Raw genomic sequence first — 19,337 nt, 5'->3', positions numbered from 1 at the left:
CCCTTTCTTGAAATATATCTAATCTTCCCTTCTTTAGAACCATGAAAAAACCTAGCTTTATTATGAAATAGCTTACATACCATAACATTCACCTTTTAAAGAATTTTTAGTATAATCACAAGGTAGTGCAACCATCACCTCTATCTAATTGTTAAGTTGCTAAGTCGTGTCTGACTCTTTGCAACCCCATGGACTGTAGCACACCAGGATCCTCTGTCTTCCACTGTCTCCCAGAGTTTGCCCAGATTCATGTGCACTGAGTTGGTAATGCCATCTAACCATCTCACAGGCTTCCCTGTGGCTCAGTGGTAAAGAACCTGCCTGCCAATGCAGGAGACACAGGTTCGATCCCTGGGTTGGGAAGATCTCCTGGAGAAGGAAATGGCAACCCATTCCAGTATTCTTGCCTGGGGAATCCCATGGACAGAGGAGTTTTAGGGGAGATGGGGGGAGGGCTATAGTCCATGGGGTCGCAAAAGAGTTGAACATGACTTAGTGACTAAAGAACATCAGTAATAACAGACTTAAACACAATTATATCAATAATTATACTAATGAAAAGGGACTACTATCTAATTCCAGAGCATTTTTATCATCTCCCAAAGAAGCCCTGTAGTCATGAGCAGTCACTCCCATCCCTCACTCTCTCAGCTCCTGGTAATCACTAATCTACTTTCTGTTTTTATGGATTTGCCTATTCTGGACATTTCATATAAATGGAATCATATAATATATGGTCTTTCATGCCTGGCTTCTTTCACTTAGCATAGTGTAAAACTGCTGTTTGCTGGTTAAAACCATCTTCTCTACCTGACCTCATCCTGGCCCAGTACTGCAGGCTTTACATTAGAATCCCTTCCCTTCTCCTGTACTGCCCTTTAGGTTATCTCAGCTGCTTCCCTAACTTAGAATACCACACACACCAATGGCTCCCAAAGCATCTATCTCACCTTGACCTCTTCTCCAAGTCCAGACTCATACAGCCACTTGCTGACTTGGTGTCTTTACCTAGATGCTAACAGGTGCCCCAAACTGGTCGTGTCTAAAATAGAATCCAATTTTCATCCTGAGCCAAACTCAATTCTCTGCTAGTTGACATAATTTCAAAAAATGATACTATCATCTTCCAGTTGTTCCAGTGAAAAACTTTGTATCATATAGTGTGTAAGTGTATATTTATGGATGAGATTATTTGTTTTGGTTCTGAGTCTCTCACTAGTCTGTGAGTTCCATGAAGGCAGGAACAGTGCCTATTTGGTTCACCATTATATACCCAGGACTTAGCATAGTGCCCAGCATGTAACAGGTGAACAAAAAATATTTGTTGAAAGAATGAATTAAAAAATGACTACAAAAAAGAATAAGACATAATTATTGCTCTCAATAAGTTGTCTAGAATTTTATTAGAGATATCAGATGTCCATGTGTATGATAAAGACTACTTTAAAAAGTACAAAATTAAGCATCAAAGTAAGTAGTAATAATTTAGGAGTTTAGAGGCAGGATGATTAGGGGAAACAGTGGGAATGGCTCAGTTTTAGATAGGTGAAGATGAACATGAGCAGAGTAGCAAACAAAGGCCTGGAGTGGAACTTGAGTTGTTTAGGGGGTGGTGGGGAGACCACTGCAGCTTCAGAAACCATTTCAGAAAATAAGCTCTTCACTTTGGATCTTCTGATGAATGGACTTATTGATAGGTAGAGCACAAAGCAGTGTGTCATAGGAAGAAGTGCAGTACTGCAGCAAACTGGAAGAGCCCTTTCACACTGACAGATAACCTAAGGAATAAGGCATTTTATAATCAGTCTTTTATTTGGGGATCAGTATAGACAATTTTATTAAATGCAAACTTCTGGCATACAAATAATCAGAAAAATATAAACAATGTGATTTTGAAAATTTTTCTCTGCAGTTGAAGAGCTCACTTATTATGCTTCAGAGAACCTTTGATCTACTAAGTAAGAACAAGACTATCCAAAGCTAGTGATCTTAAGGACCAAAATGTAGAGATATGTGGAACCAAAAGACAACATCTTGAAGAAAACCAGAAGATGAAAGATCTGAATGGTCACAGGAACATTTCAATATTTTTCATTATTCATACATCTAATATGAACATTCTTTCTAATAACACTTATTGGAGAATTAGCCTCCGATGGCCTTAAGAATCCATCCTTTCAGTTCTTATACATAATTCTAAGCTGTGAATTTCTCCAATGAAGCGTGAAATATTTTGTGGATTTGAAGTTTTGTGACACAAAAAGAACTGAGTGGTATGGCCTCATTTTCACAGTGAGGTTTGAAGTTTGATGCTTTAAGTTTATCTGTTAGCACAGAATTAGTATGTATCCATTAGACTGTTTTCACAGGTAAACATTAAAGAGGATAAAGAAGACAACAGAAGAAACCTCTAAATCATTATTATCTTTTATCTTTTAAAACTTATTATTATCAGTTTTCAGGCATATATTATAACATAGCTTTGTGTACTGTAAATATTACAGTGTCTTCATTTGTTTAGCAAGTAAATTCAATAGTTGAACCTTTGAATCTGCATGTTGATGATTATCTGAAAGATTCTTCAGCCATGTTGTATATGAAGGAAGTAAGTGTTTCTTCAGGGGGCTGTCAGAGGTGCAGTTATCTTGCCTCTTCATACATCAAATGGCAGAAGAGTCCACTTCAGAAAAGGAAGCAGATAGTATACCAACCCTCAAAATGAAGAACTGTGCTCTGAGTTTTAAAAAGATTATGTTAAAACCTGGGCGTTTTAGTGTCAGAGCAAATACATACTTGAACTAAGCTTGGCTTCAGCTTAGCAAACTTTTATGATGGAAATGAGCCATCTGGTTGAAAATAATTTGTGGATTACTTTTCAGTAGCCACGTATGGCTTTATTTACTCATTCATGTGTGTGTGGCTATAGTCAGTTAGTTGTAAGCCAGACACAAAACTTTAACTCGTTAATGAAGACTTTGGGGGGCATTATCTCCCAATACAAGTGCACTGACAAGTTGTAAATCAGACATGAGCTTTGGCTCTTTCAAAGTTGTTAGGGATATGTGTCTTAATAGAAGTTATGTCTCTGGAACAAGAGAGGGACATTGCAGAATAATTTGTATATATTCTTACTGTTTGAATAACAATTGCCTTTAAATGTTTTTTTTTGCCCAGAGTCATTCAAGCCACATGGGATTGCTAAAGTCATTTTTGTGATGCTCACAGAGAAAGAAAAGTATTGACTGGATTAGAGGAGAACCAGGTTTCTCTGGGTGAATCCCAACTAACTTACCTACCAGTGTAGCTACCTGGAGGTTTTATGATGAGGATCTATGAGGTGTCTGACTATGAGCAAGAATGACTGGATTGTCATTCTAAAACTTGTTCTCTGTTAAGTTCACAAAAATGGTCAATGAGAAGCTGAATATATTTGTGATGTATCCTCAAAACTTGTACTTCATAAAATACCTCAAAAGAAAGTTACCAAAGTTGCTTTATAAATTATGACTAAATATGTGCAGAATTCAATTAACTGTATTCGAGCCTATGTAAATTGAGTATCAATAAAATCCAAAATGTCTAAGTCGTTTTTCTTCTTTTTCTGTCAAACTCTCCCCAGACTAGAAACCGTTTCAGTGAAAACATATACATGGGCCGGCACGCTTAAAAAAAAAATTGTGCAAAATTAAAACCCAAACAGGACTCTCATCTTAGGGCAGTTTTTATTTCTAATATGCAACCTGCTGGTCTAATGCAGACTGCGTGCCGGAAGTCATGAAAATGAACAAGTTGGATAATTAACAGATCAAGGACAGGGATGGGCCTTTAAGAGGTTAGCGAATTTGGGGGCGGTACGTCGGTAACAATTCGCGGTGGAGAGCTCCACCAACGCCTGTTGCTGTAGTCTCAGTGAGACTGGCCGAACCACGGCTCTCCTGTACTTCGGGAACCCTCCGGGCTCTGGGGTTTCCCGTATTTCCGCCTCCGCGCCTTCCGCGACACGAGGCACCCGCGGGGCCGGGCGGGGTCTGGGCGGCCGCCTCTGGGGCGGGGCGGAGGTGCGGGGCCAGCCCGGGGCCCGACCGCCTGAACCGGCTCCGGGAGCCCGAGCTCGGCTCCTGCGCTCCCACGGGCGCCCGGGCCGCGGGCCGGGGAGGGGCCTCGCTGGGGCAGGGGGAGCCTCCGCACGTGCGGGCGGGGATCCCCGGCGCCGGGGGCGGGGCACCCGGAAGCTCGCGGACCTGCGGCGCTGAACCCCGCCGGCCCGGGGGCGGCGGAAGCACAGCCCGGGCGGAGGCCGGCTGTGCTCACAGGTGGGCGGCAGCGGAGAGCGAAGCCGAGGTCCCCGAGACTCCAGTCATTGCGCCCGGAGCCCCGCGGAGCAGAGATCCCGGAGCCACGTCCGCGCCCCGGGAGAAGCCGACCCTGCTCCTCTCCGCCTCGGCCTCTTTGGCTGCAGCCGCACCTCGGCTCCGGGGCACAGGTAACTTCCCTCCCAAGGTCATTCTTCGGGCTGGGCGGCGTGGCGTTCTCGGTCCGCCCACGTTCTTGCGATTGACGGGCGGCAGAGGCGCGCCCAGCTGAGGAGAAGCGGTGCTGGACGGCGACCCCGAGCGTTGCCCGGGCTCCTCTCCCGAGCCGGGTCGTCGGCCCCAGCGGCTAGACGCTTTGTTTCCGCCCGCAGCCCCGAGGGTGTTTCCACCCGCACCCAGGCTTCGGGCAGGGACAGCTCGGCTCTCCCCAGCCCGCACCCGCAGGTGAGCGCAGCCACCCGCGCCCCGGCTGTCCCGGGCCGCGTAGTCGGCTGTCGTCATGGGAACCGCTGGTGCCCAGACGGCGCCGGTCCTGCATGGGGTACCTGGAGTTGAAGGCAGCTCGGAAGCGGCTAGAGCCCTAGAGCTCTGCGTCTTGCCAAAGACAGCCAGAAAATCCTGATGAAAAGGGAACCACCTCCCCCTCTTTCTCATTTTTTTAATTCTCAGGCGTTGGTGGTTAATCAGAGATAGACGTGGATGTGTTTACGAGATGTGAGTTGTATTCGTTCCACTTTCCTTTCTGAGGGCTTCGTGTGCCTTGTAGTGACAGGTGGAAATGAAGGGCAGTGTGAAGCCAGTGAAGAAAACCAAAGCGGAAGAACCTGAATTGGAGCCCCTGTGCTGCTGCGAGTACATAGATCGAAATGGGGAAAAGAACCACGTGGCTGCTTGCTTGTGTGATTGCCAAGATCTGGACGAAGGGTGTGATAGGTAAGCACTGTGTGTTTCTTGATACTGACCCCACCGGCCCTTTTGAGAACTACCGTGTATACTTGCAGCTTAGCCATCCGGAACGCTAGAATTTGCTCTTCGTTCTATTTCTACTTATCTCCAGTTGAAAGTTGTCTTCTGTGTCAAGCGTGAGGGCTTGGTAAAGATGACTTATTACTCAGTAGTGCACAACTGTCTGTTGAGCCCAGTTTATTAGGAATTATTATTTCTGACTTAAAGGGAGAAAATGGTGGAGAGAACAGGCAGATAAAGGAATAGTAGACAAGTTAAATTGTATAAAAAAATAAAATGCAGGCCAGTACAATCTGTAAGTTTAAAATGAACACATTAGTACCAGGAAGTTCCTACATTCTCAGTGGTCTCAGCATTCAGAGACTGACACCTTGGGACTGGCTTGCACTTGGCCACAAAGGGCCTTGAGGGTTGAAAAATCGGTCTCACCCTTCTTTCTGGGGAGGCGATCCAGCCAGAGGCATGATCCTACCCTGGATGGGTTGTTTTCAGCATGAGCAGCAGCACTGTCCTGATTGATGCTGTTTTACATTTGGCTTTTATTTTCACCATTATCCCAAGTGATGAAAATTAACTATCCAAAGAGCCAATTTCTAACATTACTGAAAAAATTTTGTACTAAATAGTAATAATCTGGTTTTTATCCATTTTATATTTATATTATATCCATTATATATTTAAAAACTGTTATCACATGGAAAGCATAGTGTGGGGAGGATAAGGATGGTGGAGACTTGCTTTTCCCATTGGCAATTACTTCTGGTTAAAAAAAAAAGTCATTGAAATGGCAAATTGCTGACTTACATCTTGGTGCGTTAATCTTGCCACAAGAGGCATTCCTGGGGACTACTGTAGTCTAGTATTCCATAACCCCTTTATAATTCTTCTTTGACAGTGTGTATAATGTCTTATTGTTGTTGTTTAGTGCTAAGTTGTGTCCAGCTCTTTTGCAACCCCATGGACTGTAGTCCCCCAGACTCCTGTGTCTATGGGATTTCCCAGGCAAGAATACTGGAGTAGGTTGTCATTTCCTTCTCGAGGGGATCTTTCTGATCTTGGGGTCAATCCCACGTCACCTGCATTGCAGGTGGATTCTTTACCACTGAGCCACATGTAAGGCCCTATATAATCTCTTACAGGTGCCTTTAAGTATAGGTTCTTTAGACTTAGGTAAAATCCATCCTGAGAAAATGGAGCACTTTGGACTAATGAATGGGGAAATGATGCCTTTTCCGTAACCTGCATCACTCAAAACCGCTGCTTTTCCATTAGCCTTCTAACTCTTCTTCCCTCCCAACCCTTAAGACCTGAGCTGTCCCTGAGTTCTCTTCTCTCCATACCCTTCTGTGGAGATGAGCTCCCAGCATTTCCATAAACCTGCTGCTCTGTATGCCTCCCATATAATTAGTTCCCATTCATTTCCAGGTCTAGCCCTATTCTTTAAAATTCTAAATTTCTAAAATTGATGTTATCCTTCCTTCAACTGTTCCTTTCCATAATAGCCTAAGTATGCAAAAAAGTCAACAATACCACCTGTCCACCAGGCTCCATCATTTGAGTCATACTAGTGTGATCTCTTTTCTCAGCTATTTGTAAGACAACCATTTTGCCTTTTTCTTGATCACTGTACAGTGTCAACGAACCTCCATCCATAGTTCTTCAGGTACTCTGTCTATCAGATCTAATCTCTTGAATCTATTTGTCACTTCCACAAATAGTGGAATTTGATTTCATAATCAAATTACATAAGGGATTTGATTTAGGTCATAGCTGGATGGTCTAGTGCCTTTCCCTACTTTCTTCAGTTTAAGTCTGAATTTTGCATAGGAGATCTCTTCAAGAAAGTTAGAGATACCAAGGGAACATTTCATGCAAAGTTGGGCACAATAAAGGACAGAAATGGTATGGACCTGACAGAAGCAGAAGATATTAAGAAGAGGTGGCAAGAATACACAGAGTAACTATATAAAAAAGGTCTTCATGACTCAGATAACCACGATGGTATAATCACTCACCTAGAGCCAGACATCCTGGAATGTGAACCCAAGTGGGCCTTAGGAAGCATCACTAGGAACAAAGCTAGTGGATGTGATAGAATTCCAGTTGAGCTATTTCAAATCCTAAAAGATGATGCTGTGAAAGTGCTGCACTCAATATGCCAGCAAATTTGGAAAACTCAGCAGGGGCCACAGGACTGGGAAAGGTCAGTTTTCATTCCAATCCTGAAGAAAGGCAATCCCAAAGAATGCTCAAACTACTGCACAATTGCACTCATTTCACATGCTAGCAAGTAATGCTCAAAATTTTTCAAGCCACATTTCAGCAATACATGAACCATGAACTTCCAAATGTTCAAGCTGGTTTTAGAAAAGGCAGAGGAACCAGAGATCAAATTGCCAACATCCACTGGATCATAGAAAAAGCAAGAGCGTTCCAGAAAAACATCTACTTCTGCTGTATTGACTACGCCTTTGACTGTGTGGATCACTACAGACTGTGGCAAATTCTTCAAGAGATGGGAATACCAGACCACCTGACCTGCCTCCTGAGAAATCTGTATGCAGGTCAAGAAGCAGCAGTTAGAACTGGACATGGAACAACAGACTGGTTCCAAATTGGGAAAGGAGTATGTACATCAAGCCTGTATATTGTCACCGGGCTTATTTAAGTTATATGCAGAGTACATCATGCGAAATGCTGGGCTGGATGAAGCACGAGCTGGAATCAAGATTGCTGGGAGAAATAACAATAACCTTAGATATGCAGATGACACCACACTTATGGCAGAAAGCGAAGAAGAACTAAAGAACCTCTTGATGCAAGTGAAAGAGGAGAGTGAAAAAGTTGGCTTAAAGCTCAACTTGCAGAAAACTAAGATCATGACATCCAGTCCTAATCACTTCATGGCATATAAATGGGGAAACAATGGAAGCAGTGAGAGACTTTATTTTCTTGGGCTCCAAAATCACTGCAGATGGTGAGTGCAGCCATGAAATTAAAAGATGCTTGCTCCTAGGAAGAAAACCTATGACCAACCTAGACAGCATATTAAAAAGCAGAGATATTACTTTGCCAACAAAGGTCCATCTAGTCAAAGCTTTTTTTCTCCAGTGGTCATGTACGGATGTGAGAGTTGGACTGTAAAGAAAGCTGAGTGCCAAACAATTGATGCTTTTGAACTGTGGTGTTGGAGAAGACTCTTGAGAGTCCCTTGGACTGCAAGGAGATCAAACCAGTCTGTGCTGTGCTCAAGTCTCTCCACAGAATGCCTCCTTGCCTTCCTCCCCACCCAGATGAATACTAGCCAGCATCAAGTTCCAGCACAGATTCCTTTTTCCCACAAAGACCCCTGTGATGATTCCACCCAGAAATGTGTCCTCTCTTCTGAGCGTCCCTTACAGTGTTTGGCATGTATAGTTCATTGGGCGATTTTATTATTTTGTCACTTGAAAGTGAAAGTGAAGTCACTCAGTCGTGTCTCTTTGCGACCCCGTGGACTATAGCCCACCAGGCTCCTCTGTCCATGGGATTCTCCAGGCAAGAATACTGGAGTGGGTTGCCATTTCTTTCTCCATGGGATTTTCCTGACCCAGGGATTGAATCCAGGTCTCCCGCATTGCAGGCAAATGCTTTAACCTCTGAGCCACCAGGGAAGCCCTATATTTTGTCACTTATCTAATAATATTTCTTGAATTCCCATGTTGTCTTCACAACTAGATTGTGAATGGTTTTTTTGAGATTTTTATGTCTTGACAGCTACCCAAGTCTGAACAGTACTTAGGTGGAATATGTTTATTCCCGTGTATTTGTCCCATGTAGAAATAGTTCTGTTAAATATTTAAACATTTTCTCATTTGAATTAAAAAATTATACATGAATCTGTAAGGCTCTTGTTTAATAGTAAAGAAGTTAAATCCTTGGCCTTTGGCATCTTTTATCATTTACCTTGCTGTCTGGCCTGCAGTGTGGGGGTGGTTTTTAATTCAACAAACATGTACCATGTGCCTTCTCTGTGCTCTTTCTGAATAGATGGATCACGTGTAAGTCCGTGCAGCCTGAGACCTGTGAAAAGATCATGGACACAATCTCAGACCGCCTCCGGATTCCTTGGCTTAGGGGAGCCAAGAAAGTTAACATTAGCCTCCTTCCCCCACTGTTCCTGCTGCCTGTCTTCCTCCGTGTGGCTTCCTGGCATTTCCTGCTGGGGGTGGTGGTTTTGACCTCCCTCCCCATGCTGGCTCTGTGGTACTACTACCTCACTCACAGAAGGAAAGAACAGACTCTGTTTTTCCTGAGCCTCGGACTGTTCTCCCTGGGCTACATGTACTACGTGTTCCTGCAGGAAGTGGTCCCCAAGGGGCGTGTGGGGCCCACTCAGCTGGCTCTTCTTACCTGCGGGTTATTGCTCATCCTCTTTGCCTTGTACAGAGCCAAGAAGAATCCAGGCTACCTCAGAAACCCAGCACACAGCGACAGGGCTCTAAGTGGCAGCCAGGTTGAATGCCTGAACAGAAAAGGGCCTGAGAAGACCAAGGGGTTCCCCAGCGCAGATCTGTCGGGCAGTCTCAACAACCGCGCACCCAAGGATGAGACTAAGGACTCCCCGAGGACATCGGCCGGAAGCCCGGCCAAAGGGAAGGAGGACTGGTGCACCAAGTGCCAGTTGGTGCGGCCAGCCCGGGCGTGGCACTGCCGGATCTGCGGCATCTGTGTGAGGAGGATGGATCATCACTGTGTCTGGTATGTTGGAAAGATCTGGAGGCTTGCGGAGTCTGCATAAGTTCACGTGAGACTCTTGCTGAGTGTGCTTTTCCTTTGTGCCATCCTCATTTCTCGCCTTCCCAGCTTTACACCTTGTAGATATTTGTGGACTCTATATGATGTTGCCACTTAGTCATCAGTTTTTCGAGCTTCACAAATTTAGTTCTTTTCAGTCATTTCCTGAAGGTGTTTTTTTTTTGGGGGGGGGGGGCTTTCTCTTCTTAGTTGTCCCTCATTTTCTCCTTTCTAAGAGACAGGTATCTACAGTTGAATGACATTTAAAAAAAGAATGTATTAGAAGTAGTATAGGTGCATCTCCCTCACAGAGCTCAGAACATGTTCCTGTACCTCTAGGTGACTCTTATCCTCTGTGTATTCTTCCTTCATTTAGATGTGCCAGTGATTTCTAGTCTACATTCTTGACTTAAGGCCCTGACAGATAATTCCCTATTTGGTTATTTGTGCAGAAGTGGGCTTTTGGGGGGCACTTCTCTGCTGCCCAGTGACAAATGAGGACACCTGAGGCCCGTAAGATGTGAAGTGTGACTTTTAAAGAAAATGTTGCAGCTTTACTGACTAAATCTTAAAAGGGGTGTGATTTATTCAGGTGTGAATGTTCTAAGTAGCTCGTTTGCAACTTTCTCGCTCTTGAGGCAGTCACAGTCAGTGAATTACTCTTTTTATGCCAAGGATTCTGGTCATGTTCCATTCTCCCCCTTAGAAGGGGGTGTGGAGAAGGGTGAGGGTGCTGACTGCCTGGATGGCACAGAAGCAGACCTTAAGTTCAGGGCTTGTGAACAGGGACAGCTGTTTTTCTGGGGCTTTGGGCTTTAGGAGTAAACAGGTATTTTCATTTTTAGGTTTTCCTCTTCTCTGTCTTCATCATTTATTCTCATGCATGCCTGTGTGTGTGCGTGCAGGGTGGTGGTGGTCCATTTGCAAGCGCTGGTTTGCAGAGGGCCTGATAGCCTCGCTTATGAGGTCTCTGCCCACTGGATTATCCTGATGTGCCCATCAGCATGCCCTGCAAACGGCCGTGACATGGAACTCTGTACGTGACAAGTGGTCTGCATACTATTGAGCTGTTCTCCAACCCCACACTGCGTTTCTAACCTCCTGGGACCTTTTATTAACATGTGTATTTAATAGGGATTTTTTTCTCACACTGTGTAATGCTTCTGATTTAGCATTTTTAAGTTATTATAACTCTGATACCATCTTATCCTTATGGCAGTGATGACAGTGTTAACACTGGGTAACAGACCTCACTTACCAATATCTAGAAAGATTTGTTAGCCATGTTTTACTTTTCATGTACTCTTATCCTTAAACGAATGAGATGATTTCACTTTGCAGAGATTAGAGAATGTAAGAGTACATCTCTCAGCAGACAAATTTTTAATTCCCTAAAAGTGAAAACAAGAGAACATATATTTTTTTAAATAACTGAAATGCATACTATCCCTGTATTAAATGCCTTCTTGTTTATTGAGTTACATAGAGAACTTTTAAAGACATGTTTGCTTTCTTCCCCCTTGTGCTGTTTTGAGGATAAATAGCTGTGTCGGAGAATCAAACCATCAAGCATTTATACTTGCCCTTTTGGTCTTCCTGCTCACCTCGGTGTATGGGATAACACTGACCTTGGACACCATCTGTACAGACAGAAGTGTCTTCACAGCTCTCTTCTATTGCCCTGGAGTATATGCAGATTACAGGTGAGATCTCCATACAGGGGCCCCCCCGGAAGAGGGAGTGGATTTGCAGTCAGCATAAGGGGCTGTGATCTGCGGCTGGGTGAGAAGTTCTCACCCAAAACATGGGACAGGTTCTAGAGATGCTGGGTAGCCCTAAAATTGCTAGTACACAACTGTGCAGCAGATATGTTCATTTTTCTCGGGTGATGTCAGAAGGAGTGCCGACCTTAAAAAGTGAGGATCAGGGGACGTTTCACTTCATTGCTGCTTTCTGGTGCTCTGTAGCCCAGACTTAATTTATTGCTTCTGACCCTTTTCTGAAATGCTTACAATCTCTGTAACCTTTCTTTTCTATTTAACCTCCATTGATTTTTTTTTTCTGTTCTTTTTTTTTTTTAAATCACCACTCGAGGATTATTGTAGTATCTAGGTCAAAATTTCCTCCAGTGTTTTTAGGTTGGGGCCCATTTGTAGTGTGAGGATTGCCATGTTTTAACAGAAGCTGGAATTTTTTTAGCTTTGGCCTAGCCCCCCCACCCCCCTCACCCAAAACTCTGCTTTAGGATGTTTATCACAGAAGCCACTAAGAATAGTAGTTACCGAAGAATTTCACAACCTATGAAGATTCTCAACATAAAGAAGAAAGGACAGTCTTAACCCGAGGAGGACTCCTCTATTTTAATACCCATGAATGTCTGGGTCTATAATAGCAAGGAGCAGAGCTGTCCATGGACTAGCACAGACAAGCGCCTGGACGGACAAAGCAGAGAGTGTCTTGAAAACAAAGAGTGAGAAGAAAGCAAAGGACCTTCAGGGTCCTTGTATGCTAGTAAGTGTGAGTTTTCTAGACCTTCTGTGGGCCTCATAAATGAAATGAAATGAACATAGTCCAGCTACTATATTCTCAGTGCTGTGGACCAACGATTCATGTCTCCTCCCTGGGTCTTAGTTTTCCTCATCTTTGTAGTGCTTTAATCATCCCTGAGGTCTCTTTCAGCTTAACAGTGAAGATTCTGAACCAGTTTCCAGCTAACTCATTTGCAAATGTTGACCGAAAATAACCAATTGGCAGACATCAGATGAGCTGGAAGTGGCTTTCTTGCCCTATGGGGTTTTGTTTGGTTCGAGGCAGTGGGATTTGAAATGTGGTTGTGCTCCTGATGCTCCTGCAGAGCTGACAAGGAAAGGGCTGCCTGTGCAGGGAGCTGTCCTGACTTGTGCTCAGCAACCTAAGAGAACAGAGATGAGTAACCTTAGCATTGCTCCTGGGTTCCCACCCACAGTTCCTTGAGGGACGTTTTCAGCAGTCTCACGGCGCCTTTATTTTCTTCTGCATTAAGAACAATTTAGGAATTACTCATTCAGCAAACAGATTTTGAATGGTGTTGTGTCAGGTATTGTGTTGGTTGTATGGGGGCTGCAAAACACACAAAACGGTCCTTGCTGTTCCTGCTTCACACCCTAGGAAAGGGGGCACCAGTAATGATAAAATAGGCCATCTTACTAGTCATAAATGAAGCAGGTTATTGGCATTCCAAGGGTGGGAAAGATGGGGTAATCAGGGAAGGTGCCTGAGTCCTTAAGAGTAAGTACTGTGTGTGTAAAATGTTACCATGGGGACGGCTTCCTCAATGTGAAGCGTCGGCTGCCCTAACCTGCCTTTTCCCGTTCCCAGCTCGGCTCTGTGCTTCACTTGCGTGTGGTACTCTGTGATCATCACGGGGAGCATGGCCTACATCTTCCTGATCCAGCTGATAAACATCAGCTACAACGTGACCGAGAGGGAGGTGCAGCAGGCCCTGCGACAGAAGACGGGGCGCCGGCTGCTCTGCGGGCTCATTGTGGACACAGGCCAGTACAATCGGGGCTTCCTGCGGAACTGGCACCAGTTCTCCACCTTGGGCGTGCACCCCTTCCACCACCCTGCCGAGGACATTGTCTGAAGTGCCTTCTGTATGGCTCCAGGGGTGAGGGGGTGGCTCCTCCCTCTGCTTCCTTGCGTCGGACACTTTGGTACACACACGATGCTCATGTTTATCCCTTGATTCCTACAGGCATTATAGGGCCATGCTCAGGTTTAGGCGCTGGACTGGGAAGAAATGAATTTTTCTGACTTCATAACTTAAAAGAGATTTTTATATCAAAGAGGTAAAAGTAGAGCCATTCCTTTCCAGTCACCTTACCAACGAACTAAGTCACCATAAGTTGTGGATTGCTAATGCACAAATGGATAGAAGCAGTTCCACCCATTACTGTGGGGGAAAGAGCCTTGGATTAGGAGAGTTTCTAGTCCCTCCTTCAATTCTGAATAGCCATGCGACCCTCAGTCAAGTCCCTTCGCCGAGTCTCAGGTTCATCTGTCAAGTCGGTACTGTTGCCTGCCCTGGCTACCTCACAGAGCGGTTGTTGGGGTGCGGGGGTCCCGTGAGGGATGAGGTATGTAGAAAACATGGAAAAACAACTAAAGCACCAGAGAGGTATGAGGTATTATTAGGAGAATCCTAAGACTGGAAAAAAATATTTGTAGGTTGGAATATTGAAGCTAGTATTATTAGAGTAATCCATTTTCAGCATTTCAGAGTGAAAAACAGATCCTCAAATACCATGTTGGACAGTTAGGGGAATTTCTCTTTCTGAAGTATTAGATGTTAACTACTCACAGATGACCAGATGGATTTATGCTATCATCTGATATTGAAAGGACAGTTGATGATTTTAAGCATAATTATTACTAGTATAATGTACAGTGGTCATGAGTTTAGGTGATGCATTCTTATATTTATCTTACTTCTTATGTATTTATTCTGTTTGGATTTACTCCAGATAACTCCAGTAGGCATCCATGTTTTTTTCTTCCCATGTTTTGCCTGATCAGGTGCTTGCACACTTGTGACAATGACTGGACAAGAACAGACACTCCTATGGGAAACAGTTCACTCTCTTCCTGGGTAGGGTGGCTGGTTATACCAAGGGCTTGACGTTTTTGTTCACGTAAGTAATACAGATACTGTCAGTAACAGCACTAAGTTGCAAAAACCAGTCTTTTGGCATTCACATTGTTCTGGCATGAGCTCTTTTTGAGTGACTGATTGATGTCTTCCCACTTAACTTGCACCTTCTTCTCATTCACCTTTCCCAAGATAAAAGTGTCTCACTGGGAGAGAAGAAACAGGGTATATGTGGTTTCCACTAATTAATAGATTACTGTTCTTCCCTAGTTCTTCCTAAATTGTTTCTTTAATCATATTTCAAAATGGAAAATGTATAAAGGATTAACTATTTGGCATGGGCCCATTCTGCCATAGAATTAAGATGAGGCAACTGATTTCACGTGGGGAAAATACAACTCTTGAAATACTTGGTTTTGTACCTGTACTTCTTTGTAGAACCCCAAAGAATTCATGAGTCCTTAAATTTGCCTTGGCTTATAGCTTAACATAGGAAAAATATTGCCAGCTTTTTCAGTCTTTCTGTGTGTGCTGCTGTAGCAAGAGGTTTATAAAGGTCGAGAGGAAATATTGCTACTTCTACAACTCTGCCCTCTGCAGCTGGCACCACCCCTAGCCCTGCCATTAATCAAGGCTCTCCTCAAGACACACACCACATTTTTATACAAGCTTGTCATTGCTTTCCCCAGAGATGGACTGTTTAATGAACGATGGACTCCATATTACATTGATGATGAGCCAAAGAGCAAGTCTGGGGATGTTAGCAGTCTGTGGTTTGTACAGTAATGCCCTATCCCTGGCCCAGAATCAGGCATTCATTTGGAATTCATTGGATTTGATATAACTAATTCCTTTGTGTATGGGTTGGAGATAAGAGAGAGTAATAATGTCAAGGACAGCACACGTGGCCAGAAATCTCTGATTGTAGTCTCTTGAATGCCAGATTCATAGCCAACTCAGATTGCTTAGCAATTGATAATAATAAAATTCACAGAAATGTTAGGATAGTCCGTAATCTTGGCCTCTGGCCAAATCTTTAGCAGCAACGAAAATACATTGTGCTGAAGATGTGCCTGTGCTCAGAGGCTCAGTTGTGTCCCTTTTGTGACCCCATGACTGTAGCCCCCCAGGCTCCTCTGTCCATGGGATCCTCCTGGCAAGAATACTGGAGTGGGATGCCATTTCTTCCACCAGGGGATATCCCCGACCCAAGGCTCACATCTGTGTCTCTTACATCTCCTGCATTGGCAAGGAGATTTTTTACCACTGGTGCCACCTGGGAAGCCCCCGGCTGAAGATAAAGATGAAGATGGTCTTTACTCAAAAGACCAAACTCATTTGGGAGAATGAAGAATGATCACCATCTTTATAACACACCCCCAATAGGGTTACCTGGATGGGCAATTCACTGTTTCCCCTCACTCAGATAAGGACTTTTTTTGCATATTATTTTGGCTGATTGGAATTAAGGTGCTTGTTTGAAGTTGAGAACTTCATGATTGGCAGTTTACAGAAGAAAGCACAAACCTTTGCAAAGCTCAGTGGTTTTGTGGAGGTAAAAGCCTATTGAAGTATTTGCACTAAAAGGAGCAACAGCCAAGGGACTATCTGTGAGCAGTTTCTGTAGACTCTGGGACGTCCTTTAGCTGTACTCTTGGACTTTCAAGCCTTTTTACCATCTGGAACCATATGAGGGATTTTGTTCTTTTAAAGGACAAGGCCTCTGTGAATGAATGAGCCCCAGAGAAAGGTGGTGGTGACTGTGGGGAATTGCCCAGCAAACCTGAAGCCCACAGTTTCTTGGCCGTAGGAGCAGGCTTGCCCCAATATAGTGCAGACAAGTGGGTCTCCCCCTTTCACCCCATGTCCTCAGCCTCTGTTAAACATACTGGATGTGGAGTTTACTAAATGATCTACTGTGATCCGACCACTTACATTATGGTCATGCCACTGTGCCCTCTTCCTGGGGAAGAGAAAGGGGTCCACTTGGAAGATCAGAGGGAGAAACCATTAAGGATCAGGACTGCATAAAGGGAGAAAATCCTTCAATACTTAAAAACGTTTCTTATGGTACCCAAAGAATACTTTGTGGTTATTGCTGGTCACACCTGAAGCAAGCTGACCATCTGTTGACAATGCCTTTTTGGTAGGTTTCTCTGATGCTGCTGAAGTCAAGCCTTAAGTGTGTTTTGGGGATGCTGGGTTGCTCTTCTCATGTCAGCCACCCGTGTGTGTGTGTTTAGGATCCTATAAATCTTTGCTTTCCAAGTAGTGGTGGTTTCCTTTGGTGAATGAAGTACTTGTCTTCCACTGTACCATCTGCCTAGCAGAAAGACTGCTACAGACTTTTTCTTATGCAGTAGTCCTTGGTACTTGTAAAATTTTTAGCAAGGAAAAATTTTCTATACAAGAATCTTCCACTGCCAGAAGACACAACGCTGTTAAGTTTCTCTGTAAGAGTGACCATCTGCTTAATAGACTATTTCCTTTGGGTAGGATGTTAGCTTTTTTAATTATAAAATTCAACTTATATAAGCAAAAATATGACATCTTGAAGCACAGTTTTAACCAGGATGTTTAAAAATTGTTTTGTGAGGTTTAAGGTCTCTTTAAATTAGGTAAGTAGGTTTATATGACAACTTCATTTTAGCCATATATTGGTATCCTGTATTTTAAAAAGCATTTCCTCAAATAAGAAATGGATAATGGAGACTTTTGCTTGAGGCACCTGTTTGGAAAATGGTTTTCTCATCAGAAGCTTGAAAAGTATGCCATTTTGTATTAAACATTACAAAGGTGATGCAGGCTGTGAGTGAGAACTAAGCTTCACTTAATGCTGAAGAAAATTCAGTATGTTCTTCCGGATGTTTGTTGTGACTAATACAAACTTTTTGCAAAATCAGCTACATTTAATCCTGTTTCTAATGGATAGTTATTCCCACTTCAGTTGGCACAAAGCTTTTCACTGTAGTATCAGCAGCAGGTCAAAAACTGGTTGAACAGAGACCTTTAGGGGTTGTGACTATTTCTATCGGGCCTGTGACTTGTCACTACTCTAACCTTCCTGATGGCATCTTTTACTTATAGAAAAATCATACTTTTAAGAGCAAAGCTTTAAAACCACAGCTAGTCTGTTCTAGTTATGGATGCAACTAAAATCCGCTGTTTCTTCAGATGGTGCCACTAACAAGATGCTGTGTTACAGAACTCACAAACTCATCCTGTTGTGATCCTATGGTCTGCGTGATTTTGACGGTTTGAGTTGTTAGGGCTTCTGAGACTTTTCATATGATTACATTTCTGGGTCTGATGTTAGACTAGAGGAAGCCCAGGAAAATTTATTTAATATTAAATTTCATATTTAATGTAACTCAGCAACGTTAGAGGGGATTTCTGAAGCCAACTCTGGAGGCTGTGGGCTAAACGTTTTGCACTGTTTTTATACTTGTATTCATATCCTCTTACCACCTCAGACTCAGACACAAGGCCTTTTAAGTGGAGGTTTAAAAAATGACTGCCATTCATGTAAAATAATGTACTGTGACCAAGTTGTTTAAAGGGAAAATAAAGTGCTTTCTTTAAGGAAAATAGTTGATGCTTCTTGGTTTGTCTCCTGAACTCTTGAGCTTTAAGAAAAGCCTGCACTAGAGCTGGGCTGCCTCTCTGGCTACCTGGTTCTCTGCATGCTGTGGAGGGAAACTGCCCCCAGCCCTCAATTGTTCTTTTCCTTGTGGTTACTTTTCCCCTTGTGTAGGCTGGGGATACTGCTTACTTGGGCATTTTACTAGCAACAATGTTTCATTTTGGTTTTGACTGGGCAGCATGTGCAAATTTAGTCCCCCAGGGATCAAACCTGCCTCCCCATACCCCCTCCACTGGAGCTTGGAGTCTTAACCACTGGACCGCCAAGGAAGTCCAGCAATAACATTTTAAATTGTTATCTTTTTTTTTTAATTGGAAGCTAATTACTTTACAATTTTGTAGTGGTTTTTGCCATACATTGACATGAATCAGCCATGGGTGTACATGTGTCCACCATCCTAAATCCACCCCCACCTCCCTCCCCATCCCATCCCTCAGGGTCATCCCAGTGCACGGGCCCTGAGTGCCTTGTCTCATGCATTGAACATGGACTGGCGATCTGTTTCACATATGGTAATATACATGTTTCAATGCTATTCTCTCAAACCATCCCACCCTCACCTTCTCCCAGAGTCCAAACGGCGTCTGTCCTTTATATTAGAACTGATTAAAATGCATTCTTTTTAATAGCTGAGTAATACTCCATTGTGTATATGTACCACAGCTTTCTTATCCATTTGTCTGCCGAGGGACATCTAGATTGCTTCCATATCCTGCCTATTGTAACACAGTGCTGCGATGGACACTGGGCTACACGTCTCTTTCAATTCTGGTTTCCTCAGTGTATATGCCCAGCAGTGGGATTGCTGGGTCATATGGCAGTTCTATTTCCAGTTTTTTAAGGAATCTTCACACTTTTCTCCATAGTGGCTGTACTGGTTTGCATTCCCACCAACAGTGTAAGAGAGTTCCCTTTTCTCCGCACCCTCTGCAGCATTTAAATTTTATCTTTACGATACAGCAGCAAGAAAATTGTTAGGTCATTTACTAAGTTATTTTCCTGTGTCTCT

At 43.6% G+C, this 19,337-nt stretch overlaps 2 protein-coding genes across 14 annotated transcripts in view; both read left to right on the top strand.

Moving 5' to 3' along the window:
- Positions 1-3,583, top strand: part of GRAMD1C (GRAM domain containing 1C) — a 104,623-nt gene extending 101,040 nt beyond the window's left edge. For all 9 annotated transcript variants that reach the window (XM_061167178.1, XM_061167177.1, XM_061167184.1 and 6 more), the window contains one exon: positions 1,913-3,583. In XM_061167178.1, the coding sequence (XP_061023161.1) occupies positions 1,913-1,984 (72 nt within the window). In that variant the 3' untranslated portion in view covers positions 1,985-3,583. The remainder of the gene's footprint in view (positions 1-1,912) is intronic.
- Positions 3,584-4,222: 639 nt separating this feature from the next.
- Positions 4,223-18,273, top strand: ZDHHC23 (zinc finger DHHC-type palmitoyltransferase 23). 5 transcript variants are annotated; one of them, XR_009697003.1, is made up of 6 exons: positions 4,223-4,483; positions 5,080-5,246; positions 9,309-10,019; positions 11,591-11,758; positions 12,301-12,566; positions 13,413-13,548. XR_009697003.1 is itself a non-coding variant. In XM_061167176.1 (5 exons), exons 2-5 carry the CDS (start codon positions 5,092-5,094, stop codon positions 13,678-13,680), a joined length of 1,293 nt encoding a protein of 430 aa, XP_061023159.1. In that variant the 5' UTR covers positions 4,223-4,483; positions 5,080-5,091; the 3' UTR covers positions 13,681-18,273. The 5 variants fall into 5 exon arrangements, 3 of the variants coding, with proteins under 3 accessions (XP_061023159.1, XP_061023156.1, XP_061023157.1); XR_009697004.1 differs by lacking the exon at positions 13,413-13,548 and adding an exon at positions 12,724-13,405; XM_061167176.1 differs by lacking the exon at positions 12,301-12,566 and having other exon boundaries at positions 11,600-11,758; positions 13,413-18,273.
- The last annotated feature ends 1,064 nt before the right edge of the window (positions 18,274-19,337 follow it).

This window comes from Dama dama, chromosome 19, assembly GCF_033118175.1.
Source record: "Dama dama isolate Ldn47 chromosome 19, ASM3311817v1, whole genome shotgun sequence".
Taxonomy (NCBI): Eukaryota; Metazoa; Chordata; class Mammalia; order Artiodactyla; family Cervidae; genus Dama; species Dama dama.
Note: the sequence above shows the minus strand (reverse complement) of the source record. Positions and strands in the feature narration are given on the sequence as shown.